The 14,155-nt window shown below is 43.3% G+C and overlaps 1 protein-coding gene across 2 annotated transcripts in view; it reads right to left on the bottom strand.

Moving 5' to 3' along the window:
- Positions 1 to 4,281: 4,281 nt before the first annotated feature.
- Positions 4,282 to 14,155, bottom strand: part of SF3A3 (splicing factor 3a subunit 3) — a 33,934-nt gene continuing 24,060 nt past the window's right edge. For both annotated transcript variants that reach the window (XM_007538085.3, XM_060206182.1), the window contains 2 exons: positions 11,637 to 11,692; positions 4,282 to 4,573 (listed from right to left, as the gene is read on the bottom strand). In XM_007538085.3, the coding sequence (XP_007538147.1) occupies positions 4,496 to 4,573; positions 11,637 to 11,692 (134 nt within the window). In that variant the 3' untranslated portion in view covers positions 4,282 to 4,495. The remainder of the gene's footprint in view (positions 4,574 to 11,636; positions 11,693 to 14,155) is intronic.

The raw sequence follows: 14,155 nt of genomic DNA, 5'->3' as shown, positions 1-14,155 counted from the left end.
CAGATGGATTCTGCAGCTTTTTTGATGGAACCTAGCAAAGTTTAATCTCCAATTCTTGTCTGGAAGTGCCCTGGCAAGGATTCACACTCCCTATCAGTTCTTCTTTGCCAGAGCACTGTTCAGCTCTGGCTTATGGTGGTGCTGGGGGACTGAACCTGGGACCTGGAGTCTCAGGGAAGAGAGTGTCTTTGAATAACCAGTCTGCTATCTCCCCTGCCCCAGACTCCATATCTGTAGGAGAGATTTAAAGTTCAGGAACCAAGGATATGCTTTTTTTATATTTATTCCCTTTTGTTGCCCTTGTTGTTTTATTGATGTTGTCATTGTTGGATAGGACAGAGAGAAATGGGGAGCGGAGGGGAAGGCAGAGGGGGAGAGAAAGATAGACACCTACAGACCTGCTTCACCACCTGTGAAGCAACTCCCCTGCAGGTGGAGAGCTGGGGGCTCGGACCGGGATCCTTATGCCAGTCCTTGCGCTTGACGCCATGAGCGCTTAACCTGCTGCACTACCGCCCGACTCCCAAGGATATACAAGGATTTATGAACCTTTAAAATTATACCAAAATGCCTATGCAAGTACATTTTCTTTTCTTTTTTTTTAATATTACTTTTTTAATATTACTCTTGTTGCCCTTGTTGCTTTATTGTTGTAGTTATTATGTCATTGTTGTTATTATGTCATTGTTGTTGGATAGGACAGAGAGAAATAGAAAGAGGGGAAGACAGGGGGAAAGAAAGACACCTGCAGACCTGATTCACTGCTTTGTGAAGTGACTCCCCTGCAGGTAGGGAGCCAGGAGCTTGAACCGGGATCCTTATGCTGGTCCTCATGCTTTTCACCACTTGTGCTTAACCTGCTGCACTACTACCCGACTCTCTCTTTTCTCTTACCAGAGCACTGTTAGCTGTGGTTAATGGTGGTGTTGGGGTCTGAACCTAGGATCTTCATTATCTCAGGCTGAAGTCTTTTCGCATAGCCATCATGCTGCTGCCCCAGCCTGATTGTACATTTTCTAAGGGTGTAGCGAGGGTGGGCAGGGAGGTAGTAGAGTGGATAGGGCATCGGACTCTCAAGCATGAAGTCTCTAATTGGAGCCCTAGCATCACAGGTCCTCTCATTAATAAACCTTTTTTTTTTTTTTTCCTTAGGGAGAAATCCTGTTGTTTTTGTATTTTCAAAGGAGTCTACGAGCCCCCACCCCACCCACCAAAACTAAGAACTCTTGGGCAAAGCCAAGAAAGAGCAACATTCCACTCCTTTCTGAACCTGGTCAGAGCACAGCTAAAATACTGTTTATCTTTTTTTTTTTTTCTTTATTCCCTTTTGTTGCCCTTGCTGTTTTATTGTTGTTGATACTGATGTCGTCATTGGATAGGACAGAGAGAAATGGAGAGAAGAGGGGAGAGAAAGATAGACACCTGCAGACCTGCTTCATCGCCTGTGAAGTGACTCCCCTGCAGGTGGGGAGCTGGGCGTTTGAACCAGGATCCTTATGCCGGTCCTTGTGCTTTGCGCCGCCTGACTCCCAATACTGCTTATCTTAAAGCAGACCTTAAAGGCATTGTTTCCGTTGGGATTTTGTCATGCTTTTGCTAAAAACTCTAGGCTGGGTGGAGTGGGCCTTCATGCTCTCCCCACCTGCTCAGAGGCTGTGGAACTCGCTTACTTCTAGCTCTACTCCTGCTGTATCACCTTCACCTTACTAGTAAGGCTTGCATGCCAAACTGTGCCTGGCATTTGGAAATCATTGAACACATGTTTAGATGTGAAGGTAACAAACGAAGAAAAAGGCTTTGCTGTGACTGGGGAAACCTAGGTTTCTTCTGGCATGCAGTTCAGAGGATCACTGCAGATGTCTGAGGCAAGGAAGATGGCAGGACTTTTTAAAATTTATTTATTCCTTTTGTTGCTCTCGTTTTAGTAGTTATTGATATTGTCGTTGGGTAGGACAAGAGAGAAACGGAGAGAGGAGGGGAAGACAGAGAGGCGGGGAGAAAGACAGACGCCGGCAGACCTGCTTCACTTGTGAAACGATGCCCCCTACAAGTGGGGAGCCGGGGGCTTGAACTGAGATCCTTACTCAGGTTTTTGCGCTTTGCGCCATGTGTGCTTAACCTGCTGCACTACCACCCAACTTCCGATTGTAAGACTTCTAAGACCTAGCCCCACCTCCCCTCCACTTTGTAAGGTCCTATGTACCTCACTCCTAGAGAGGGGACTTGGGAATGTGACAGCAGGAAGGTAGCAGCGAGAAGGCTGGAGGGACATCTGTTTCCAAGACTTAGTTAACCCCCTTTCCCTAATGACAATGAACCCTTGCACGTTGGGCCAGTTTCCAGCAGGGTTTCTAGTTGGTTCAATTAGGCTTAATTATCTGCTCACTCTCCTGCTTCAGTAGCTGGGGGCCCTGGAGAGATTACAAACTGGGATGTTCAGCAGCTCAAAGAGCTGAAGCAAAAACGAACATGTGCGGGATTTCCCCAGGGATGGTTTGAAACAAAAAGAAATGCCCACCCAGAGCGAAGTGCCACAAGGCTCAGGGTGGTGAATTCCTACTACAGTGGAGATGACTAGGGAAATACAGTGAGGGAGAAGGCCAATTTTAATGCGGGAGGGGGGTGGTGGGGGGAGACATCACAGCATCAAAGCTTCAGTGTGGTGAGGGTCAGGCTCAAATATGGCAAAGCAGCGCACTATCCAAGAGCAATTTCACTGGGCCTCAGTGCTGAAGTTTTTTTGTCTTTATTATTTTTACCAGAGCACTGTTCATCTATGGTTTATGGTGGTGTGCGGGATTGAACCTGGGGCTCTGGAGCCTCAGGCATGAGTCTGTTTGCATAACCATTATACCATCTACCCACTGGCCCTTTTATTATTTTTAAAAATATTTACTCTCTTTTTGGTGCCCTTGTTTTATTGTTGTAGTTATTATTATTGTTGGATAGGACAGAAATAAATGGAGAGAGAAGGGGGAGACAGGGAGAGAGGAAGATAGACACCTGCTTCACCGCCTGTGAATGACTCCCCTGCAGGTGGGAGCCGGGGGCTCGAACCAGGAACCTTACGGTGGTCCTTGTGCTTACCACCACATGCACTTAACATGCTGTACTACTGCCCGACTGACTCCCTGGTCTTTTATTTTTAAGGAGAGATACACAGAGAAAGACACAGAAAGACCAGGGCACTGATCAATTTTGGCTTATAGTGGTGTCTGGGACCTGGGAGCCTCAGGCATGAGTCTTTTGCATAACCATTATTCTATCTCCTCAGCCCAGTGCTGGAGCTTTTATAGTAGATACACTGCAAACTAGAGGTCTGAGTGCTGAAGGGCAGAGGGGAGTCTATTACGAAACCCTGTTCTAGAGCAGATAATGACTTAGTTGTGGCGGTGGGTTAGAATGGTTCTTCCTTGGCTCTTCCGGGTCCTTCCATTTGAGGCTCAAGATACACATCCTGGCTTATTACTCAACTCCACACCAAAATCTTGGCTATATGGGCTTGATGAACACAAAATCAGTAGCCACTTCTATAGTCAAATAGGAATCTTACAGAACAAAGAAGCAGATAGGATCAAGGCTCTCATTCTGAAGTAGCAGTCGAGCAGTCACAGCGGCCCCTGGTTCTATTGTGAGCCAGGATGTTTAGACTCCAGGAAGGGATAAGGCCGTAGGATCATTCCAAAACAGTGTAACTCCTTTCTTTATACAAACAAAGAATGGAAACCTTCATACTAAAACCTCATCCCTAGCAGGGGCCCTGGGTTATTCTATCTTTCTGTACTTATGTGTAAAAACAGCTGACTCAGGCAGAAATACTGCTCACCTGGTAAGCACTAGGGTAAGCTCCAAAACTGTGGTATCTCTCCCTGTCTCTGTCTCCCAAAAAAGCTGGTCTAGGAGTGGTGTAACGGCACGTATGAGCCCCTGGCTCACAAAAGCAACAACAAAGGCTGGTTCATTTAAAGGCAGCACTTATGCTGGGATGATGGCAAAGAGGCCAGATTAGATTACCCTAGCATAAAATATATAACATAACAGGTATTACAAAGCCATATTTGCTACTGGAAATAGAGCGAAGAGGTAGGGAGGTGGGGCAGGGGAGATAGCATGACGGTCATGCAAAAAGACTTTAATGCCCGAGGAGTTCCGGGTTCATTCTCCAGCACCACCATAAACTAGCTTTTTGGTTTTTTCCCGCCTTTAACCAGAGCACTGCTCAGCTCTGGACTATGGCCCATAATTAGGGCTTAAGTACAAAACATTCAGAACATGAGCTGGTTTTATTTTCTGACAGTTCTTTTTTAATATAAAATGAAGACAAAAGGCATCTCAACCCTGTGATCTGCCAGCATGTCTTGTTTCTACAAGGTGCACGCTAGGCTGTACGACTACTTAGCAAAAAGTCTTTAGGAGGATTTGGTTGAGAGAAATAGAAAAAGCAGATTCGAGGGGCATCCTGGGTGTGCCCAAAGCCGAGCTACATAGCTGAACACTACAGCAGTCCTTGTCTCTTCAGATCCTCGTATGTCTTCTTATTCACAACATTCCCACTGGAGTCTTCATACTCTTCCTAAAAAGGAAAGACACACTGTTAGCTAACAGCTACAATTCTTTGGAGAAACAGGTAGAGGCAATTTCTGAGTGCCTAAGCTCACCCTGCCAGACAATGACTGATGTTCAAATAAGATTGCCTTTTTAATTTTTATTTTATTAAATTTATTTCTTTATCGGGGAATTAATGTTTTACATTCAACAGTAAATACAATAGTTTGTACATGCATAACATTCCCCAGTTTCCCATTTAACAATACAACCCCCACTATGTCATTTATCATCCTTCATGGACCTGTAGCCTTTTTAATTTTTTATATTATCTTCATTAATTGGATAAGATAGCCAGAAATAGAGAGGGAAGGGAGTGACAGGGAGAGACAGAGACACCTGCAGCCCTGCTTCACTACTCATTGAAGCTCCCCCCCTGCAGGTGAACACTGGGGGCCTCAAACCTGGATCCTTGAGCTCTATAATGTGCACTTAACCAGATGTGCCACCACCTGACCCCCAAAACTGCCTTTCTCAAGTGATATTCTGCAAGATAATTAAGCCTGCCAGGCGGTGGTGCACCTGGTTAAGCACTGACATCACAAGTGTACAAGAACCCAGGTTTAACCCCTGGTCTCCACTGCAGAGGGAAAGCTTCATGAGTGGTGAAGTAGAGGGGCAGGTGTCTGTCTCTCTCCCTCCCCTCTCAATTTTTCTGTCTCTATCCAATAATAAAATATTTTTTTTAAAAAAAGATAATTAGGTGGTCCAGGAGGTAGTGCAATGGATAAAGTGTTTGACTCTCAAGCATGAGGTCCTGAGTTCAATCCCCAGCAGCACATGTACTAGAGTGATGTCTAGTTGTTTCTCTCTCTCCTGCTATCCCTCTCATTAATAAATAAATACATAAAATAAAATAAAATTAAGCCCTACTGCTGTAGGGCACTTAGTGTGTGTAAGAAGGTAACTTCTCCCCTAATCATCTAGATGGTACCAGTTACATGCCAGACTTGAGGAAACAATTCATTTAAATCACTTTTTGTTTTTAAGATGAAAAAACCTGGCTAAGGGAGGTTAACAAATGGTTTTAGGGGAGCTGAGTGGCAGTGTACCTAGTTAAGTGCATAAGTTACCATGCAGAAGTACTTGGGTTCAAGCCCCCACTCCCCACCTGCAAGGGAGAAACTTCACAAGTGGTGAAGCAGTACAGCAGGCATCTGTCTCTCCCTCTCCATCCCTTTTTTTCTCTCAATTTCTCTCTGCACTATCAAATGAAAAATAAAGTTAAAAATATTAATAATAAATGGCTTAGAAATAGCACAACTGGTAGAGTGTCAGACTTGCATGTCTGTGTTCCTGGGCTGATCCCTGGTGCTGCATGTATCAGAGTTGTTCTCCCTCAAGTGAAACTATTTCTTACGAAATGAATTATAGTGATATATAAAAATGAAAAAGATTTTTTTAGGACAAAGAACTGAAAGAGGAGATAGAGAGAAACCTGCAGCAATGCTGCATTATTCATAAAGTTTCCCTTCAGCAGGTGGGGACCAGGGGATTGAACCCAAGTACTTGTGTATGGCCACATGTGCGCTCTACTGGGTGCACCACTGCACAGTCCCATAAATAGATGAAAGAGTATAAGGACTGGCGTAAGGATCCCGGTTCGAGCCCCCAGGTTTACTCCCCCCTCTCCATTGCTCTCTGTCCTATCCAACAACGACGACAAGAATAACTACAATAAAACAAGGGCGGGGAGTCGGGCTGTAGCGCAGCGGGTTAAGCGCAGGTGGCGCAAAGCACAAGGACCGGCAGAAGGATCCCGGTTCAAGCCCCGGCTCCCCACCTGCAGGGGAGTCGCTTCACAGGCGGTGAAGCAGGTCTGCAGGTGTCTGTCTTTCTCTCCCCCTCTCTGTCCTCCCCTCCTCTCTCCATTTCTCTCTGTCCTATCCAACAACAACAACAACAATAATAGCTACAACAATAAAAAACAACAAGGGCAACAAAAGGGAATAAATAAAATAAATAAAATAAAAATTAAAAAAAGATAATAAATTAAAAAAATAATAATAAAAAAATAAAACAAGGGCAACAAAAGGGAATAAATATTTAAAAGAAAGAAAGGAAAAATGGGGGAGTCGGGCGGTAGCACAGCAGGTTAAGCGCACGTGGCGCAAAGCACAAGGACTGGCAGAAGGATATGGGGTCGAGCCCCTGGGTCCCCACCTGCAGGGGAGTCAATTCACAAGTGGTGAAGCAGGTCTACAGGTGTCTATCTTTCTCTCCCCGTCTCTGTCTTCCCCATCTCTCTCTGTCCTATCCAACAACGACGACATCAATAACAATGATAACTATAACAATAAAACAAGGTCAACAAAAGGAAATAAATAAATAAGGATTCGACTTCCGGAGGCGGAGCTACGAGCAGCAGATCGCTTTCTCTCCTCTCCTATCCTCTCCCGGATCAACTAGGAATACCAAAGGAGACCACCCGGACCGAAACAAGACAGGACTAGAATGACCACAGGAACCCAGTAAATCACCCGTGAGTACAAACACGCGTGGCTGGTGACAGAGAGGAGAGAGGGGCCTAAGGAGAGATTAAGTGACTGCTCACAGTTCAACAGTTTGTCAGTGGAGACACCACCTCCAGTCTGCTCCACCAACAAGGGGACAGCTGAAGGGAGGAAAGGACTCCCCAGAGACTCACCAAGTGCAACTCTGAGTCTCCATTGCTACTACCCTCAGAATCTGGAGCAGCAACAGGGAGGGACACCAGGGCACAGAGATCTAACCGGGAAACTCAGGAGAAGACCTATACCTCTGTGGCATAGCTGAGGGGCTGTGAAAGTCTCTTTGCATAACCACTGGATTATCTCTGCCACACCCTGCTTTATTTCTTGGTCAGGAGTCAGTGATTAAACAAAGAAGCCTATTGATAGTTTAAAAGCCCTCAGGCTCCCATAGCCTACAGGGGGGGAAAAAAAAAAGGCTTTTACACCACTGAACTCCAACCCAGGGATTGAAAAAACTGTTAACTTATATAAAATGGTTAAAACAACAAGAAAAAATATTGGAGACTCGAACCAGGACAAGAGTCCAGCTAAAAGTCCTCCAGAGGGTGAAGCACAAAACAACGAGTTCAACATCCAAACATTAGCCAAGGAAATAATAACAGGAGTGAGTAAAGAATTTGAAAAAATTGTAATCAGAAATGTAGGAAGAGCAAATGAGAATATGGAAGAAAATTCTAATAATCTCATGGTTATTAGAGAGCTGAAAGCTGAAATCGCTGAACTAAGAAGGCAACTAGCTGAACAAGCTAAAACAGTATCAGAGCAGGGCAACAAAATAGATGAACTCCAGAAAGCAGTAGAGGGTAGAGAGAATAGAATCAATGAGGCTGAAGACAGAATTAGCAAGATTGAGGATGAATTAGAGACAACTAAAGAAGAAGTAAGAGATCTCAAAAAGAGATTAAGAGATGCTGAAAACAACAACAGAGTCCTATGGGATGACTTCAAAAGAAACAATATATGCATTATTGGCATACCAGAGGAAGAAAGAGAAGGGGAGGAAGAAAGCATTCTCCAGGCCATAATAGCTGAAAATTTCTCTAGTCTAGACAACACCAAAGACATAAAGATTCAAGAAGCCCAGAGGGTCCCAAACAGAATTAACCCAGACCTAAAGACACCAAGACATGTCATACTTAGATTGGAAAGGAATAAGGATAAAGAAAGGATCCTCAAGGCTGCAAGAGAAAAACAAAGAGTCACCTACAAAGGAAAACCCATAAGATTAGCAGCAGACTTCTCCATACAAACACTACAGGCCAGAAGAGAATGGCAAGATATCTATCGAGTGCTCAATGAGAAAGGCTTTCAGCCAAGAATACTATATCCTGCTAGATTGTCATTCAGACTAGATGGAAGCATCAAAACCTTCTCAGACAAGCAACAGTTGAAGGAAGCAACCATCACCAAGCCTGCCTTGAAAGAAGTTCTGAAAGGTTTCCTATAAACAACCAGACCACCACAAATAGAACATATATCAAAACACTCTAAAACTCTACAAGAATGGCGTTAAAATATCTTCAATCTCTGATATCAATAAATGTGAATGGCCTGAATTCACCTATTAAAAGACACAGAGTAGGAAGATGGATCAGAAAACACAACCCAACAATATGTTGTCTACAGGAAACTCACCTAACGTAACAAGACAAACACAGACTTAAAGTGAAAGGATGGAAAACTATCATTCAAGCCAATGGCCCACAAAAAAGGGCAGGAACAGCTATTCTCATATCTGACATGATAGACTTTAAAATAGATAAAATTTAAAAAGATAGGAATGGACACTACTTAATGCTCAGAGGATCAGTCAATCAAGAGGACTTAACAATTATTAATATCTATGCACCCAATGAGAAGCCATCTAAATACATCAAACTTCTACTGAAAGAGCTACAGCAATATATTAACAGTAACACAATCATAGTAGGGGACTTCAACACCCCACTATCTCAACTTCACAGATCATCCAGGAAGAAAATCAGTAAAGACATAAGGGAGCTAAATGAAGAGATAGATAACCTAGAACTATTGGACATTTTCAGAGTCATTCAGAGCAAGTTGTGGTATATATACACAATGGAATACTACTCAGCTGTAAAAAATGGTGACTTCACCGTTTTCAGCCGATCTTGGATGGACCTTGAAAAAATCATGTTGAGTGAAATAAGTCAGAAACAGAAGGATGAATATGGGATGATCTCACTCTCAGGCCGAAGTTGAAAAACAAGATTAGAAAAGAAAACACAAGTCGAACCTGAAATGGAATTGGAGTATTACACCAAAGCAAAAGACTCTGGGGTGGGTGGGTGGGTGGGGTGAATACAGGTCCATGAAAAATGATGAATGAAATAGTGGGGGTTGTATTGTTAAATGGGAATCTGGGGAATGTTATGCATGTAAAAAAAAAAAGAAGAAGAAGTAGAAACGCAAAGCAGAAATTGACTGAGTTTGGAGTATGGCACCAAAGTAAGAAAGCAGAGGTACACTAGAGTTTGCAGTGAGTACCTCCCTAATACTTCCTCTCCACTTTTCCAAGCTTTGGGTCCATGATTGCTCAACAATTTGTTTGGCTTTGTATGTTAACTCTCTTTTCAGTCACCAGGTTCCAGGTATCATCAGGATGCCGGCCAGACTTCCCTGGATTGAAGACACCACCAATGTGTCCTGGAGCTCAGCTTCCCCAGAGACCCATCCTACTAGGGAAAGAGAGAGGCAGACTGGGAGTATGGACCGACCAGTCAACGCCCATGTTCAGCGAGGAAGCAATTACAGAAGCCAGACCTTCTACCTTCTGCAACCCTCAATGACCCTGGGTCCATGCTCCCAGAAGGATAGAGAATGGGAAAGCTATTGGGGGAGGGGGTGGGATATGGAGATTGGGCGGTGGGAATTGTGTGGAGTTGTACCCCTCCTACCCTATGGTTTTGTTAATTAATCCTTTCTTAAATAAATAAATAAATAAAAAGAACATAACTAAAATAGGACTACTAACTATCCACAAAACAGAGACTCCCCCCAACTCTTCATATGAACTATTCCAGTCTTTAGGTTCATTAGTCAACTTTTTTTTTTTTTGGCTCTATATGTTAACTCTTTTTTCAGCCACCAGGTTCCAGATGCTACCAAGATGCCAAAAAGACTTCCCTAGAGAGACAACCCCACTAATGTGTCCTGGAGCTCCACTTCCCCAGAGCCCTTCCCCACTAGGGAAAGAGAGAGACAGGCTGGGAGTATGGATCAACCTGCCAACGCCCAGGTTCAATTACAGAAGCCAGACTTTCCACCTTCTGCACCTCATAATGACGCTGGGTCCATACTCCCAGTGGGATAAAGAATAGGAAAGCTATCAGGGGAGGGGATGGGATATGGAGTTCTGGTGATGGGAACTGTGTGGAGTTGTACTCCTCTTACCCTGTGTTTTTTGTCAGTGTTTCCTGTTTATAAATAAAAATTTTAAAAATACAAAAAAAAAAAAAATAAAATAAAAAAAAATAAATAAAATTTAAAAAAAAGAAAGGAAAAAAGGAAGACAGAAAGATTGATTGAAGATAACAGTTTTCAATAGTTCCTGGGGGAGAAAAAGCCAAGTAGGTAACTATCCCTACTTCCTGAATAGCTGAGTAGTAAAAACCATTTATCTAAAAGAAAGGGATTCCTATCATACCTCATATATGTGTCTTTCCTCATTTCTGAAATATGTTTGAAATGTCTGTTTCCAGACCAACAAGGACACCTCCCACCCCACCCCCAAGAGAGGATTGTATTTCATTATATATTTTTCTCAAAGGAGAGCAAATATATTCTTTTTTTTCATTTTCTTTTTTTTTATTGTTGTAGTTATTATTGTGGTTGTTGTTGTTGGTGGTGTTGTTGGATAGGACAGATGGAAGTGGAGAGAGGAGAGGAAGACAGAGGGGAAGAGAAAGATAGACATATGCAGACCTGCTTCACCGTCTGTGAAGTGACTCCCCTGCAGGTGGGGAGCTGGGGGCTTGAACGGGGATCTTTATGGCAGTCCTTGCGCTTAGCACCACTTGCACTTAACCCGCTGCGCTACCGCCCAACTCCCCAAATATATTAATTCTTAACTCCTTAGTTTATTAATTCTTGAGGCAGGACAAAGACTGAATACTCATGTCTGGAAGTGGCACAGTGGACAAACTGTTGGATTTATAAGCATAAGGCTCTGAGTTCAACCTCTTAACAATGCATATGCCAGAATGATGCTCTAATTCTCTTAAATAAATACATCTTAAGGGTGGGGGCAGAGAGCAGAATGGTTACAAAGAGACTCTCATGCCTGAGGCTCCGAAATTCCAAGTTCAAGGCCCCATACCACCATTAGCCAAGCCAGAGGTGATCAGTGCTCTGGTTTAAAAAAAAAAAAAAAAAAAAAAAAAAACCTTAAAATAGGTACTATCATATTATACTTGCTAGTGCAGTGAACCAGGGGCCACCTTTCACCTCCCTCCTGTGATGAGAAAGCTGTCACATGACACTGTTATTAGCACCCACCTCAGTGTCAGGTTGCCACCTTTCCGAAGCCTTCTGCAGTTTCAGCTTGGCCCACACTGAAGGATGAGAAATGAGCACCAATTAGGATTGTCTTAGTATTCACTAAATACAGGATTTACAATAAACCTCCAAGCATTGTTGTGGACTTTGAGGTTGTTGTCTAACCCAAATTAGAATTTTGGAATTGGACCACCAACCAACAATAATTCCCAGTCTTTTCTTTGCTGTAAAAGAAAAGTTAGACCAAGTATGAACAAAGTCCTCTTAGAATAGAGAACTGATATTCTGGAAAGAAGAGGTTACTATGATACAATATTTGTGGAATTATGGAAGAAAGTAACCATACCATTTTGTAAAAAAGTAATACAAATATCATAGCCACAGAGTGTGAAAGATAAGATGGCTCAACAAACACTAGAGACATTGAAATAACAATTGGGATGATTCAGCTGCCTGGGAGGTTGGTACAGTGGTAGAGTTCTGGATTTACATGCATTAGATACCAGGTTCAAACCCTCGCATTGCGTATGCCAGAGCAATACTCTGATTCTCTCTTTTGAGTCTCTTGTGAAATAAATAATATATATGTTATTTATTAAATAAATAAAATATAATTTATTATTGGATAGAAATGGAGAGAAATTGAGAAGGGCGAGATAGAGAAGGAATGAGACAGAGATACTTGTGTAACATTCCCCCTGCAGGTGGGGACCAGTGGCTTGAACCTAGGTCCTTGTGCATTTCGGTGTGAGCACACGCGCCAGAGCCTGGCGGCCCCCTAAATAAAATCTCTAAAGAGAGAGGGAAGAAAAAAGATTTCTCACCATTAAATGGCAAATTACCCCAATGAAGTTGACAGCCACCATAGCTCCTAAGGGAGTGCTCAGACACTTATGCAAGACAGAACAGATACAAAACCACAGTAAGAATGACATGAATCTCTACTGTCAGAATGATACACCTTCAGAACAGAGGACGGTGTGGAAAAAGCACAATATGTCCATTATTATAAAAAAGATAATAATGGAGAGTCGGGCGGTAGCAGAGCGAGTTAAGCGCAGGTGTCTCTCTTTCTCTCCCCCTCCTCTCTGCATTTCTCTCTGTCCTATCCAACAATGACGACATCAACAACAACTACAACAACAATAAAACAAGGGCAACAAAAGGGAAAAGAAATTAATAAAAAAGAAAATACTGGTAAGAAAGTATATCCATTTGATTCATATGCTTCCACTTAACATTTTTTAAAATATATGTATTTTTAATTTGCTTTCCCCCCCTTTTTGTTGCCCTTGTTTTATTGTTGTTGATGTCATCATTGTTGGATAGGACAGAGAGAGATGCAGAGAGGAGGGGAAGACAGAGAGGGGGAGAGAAAGATAAGACACCTGCAGACCTGCTACACCTCCTGTGAAGTGACCCCCCCCCCGTAGGTGGGGAGCCAGGGGCTTGAACCGGGATCCTTACACTGGTGCTTGCAATTCATGCCACGTGTGTTTAACCCGCTACACTACCACCTGACCTCCTCCAGTTAACCTTTTTAAAAATATTTTATTTCATTTTAACACACACACACACACACACACACACACACACACACACACACACTCACACACTCAACAGCATTGCTCAGCTCTGGGTGGGGAGTGAAGGAGTGAACCTGGGATCTCAGAGCATCATACAGAGAAGCTGAAGCTTAAGATGAAGAAAATAGGGAGTCGGTCAGTAGCGCAGCGGGTAGCGCATGTGGTGCAAAGCGCAGGGACCGGCATAAGGATCCCAGTTTGAGTCCCCAGCTCCCCACCTGCTGGGGAGTCACTTCACAGGTGGTGAAGCAGGTCTGCAGGTGTCTATCTTTCTCTTCCCCTCTCTGTCTTCCTCTCCTCTCTCCATTTCTCTCTGTCCTATCCAACAACGACATCAATAACAACAACAATAACTACAACAATAAAAAAACAAGGGCAACAAAAGGAAAAATAAATAAAAAAGATGAAGAAAATAGTAAATGAGAAAGTGCACCCAAGTGCTCAATTACTCATCTTTCCCTGTGCTTTAGACAGAAATAGCACAGGGAGAAAGAGAGAGACCTGCTACATGGCTCTATTGCTCATACAGCCTCCCGTCCCTCCCCTCTGGAGGTGGGGATCCCAGGAGTTTGAAGCTGGGTACTTGCACATGGTAGCATGTGCACTTTACTGGGTACACTACCACCTGGCTCCTCCTGATTTTGTTAAAAGAAAAAAAAAGGGGGGGGGTAGAAAATTGGAGGAATTAAAAGATGTTACTCTTTATAGAAATCCGAAAACTAGGCGGGGGATGTAGCATCATGGTTATGCCATCTCCAAAGTCCCAGGTTCAATCCCCTACACTACCATAAACCAGAGCTAAGCAGTGCTCTTGTTTCTGGGGGAGGGAAATCTGAAAACAATTAGTAAAGAATGGGTGACTTTGGGACACCAGCATGGGTTCACTAAGAATAAGTGAACGCTAGAAGAAGTGAAGCAAAGTAACTATTTCCT

This window comes from Erinaceus europaeus, chromosome 13 (assembly GCF_950295315.1).
Source record: "Erinaceus europaeus chromosome 13, mEriEur2.1, whole genome shotgun sequence".
Lineage (NCBI taxonomy): Eukaryota > Metazoa > Chordata > Mammalia > Eulipotyphla > Erinaceidae > Erinaceus > Erinaceus europaeus.
The sequence above is the reverse complement of the archived record's forward strand: the minus strand, read 5'-3'. Positions and strand labels throughout refer to the sequence as shown.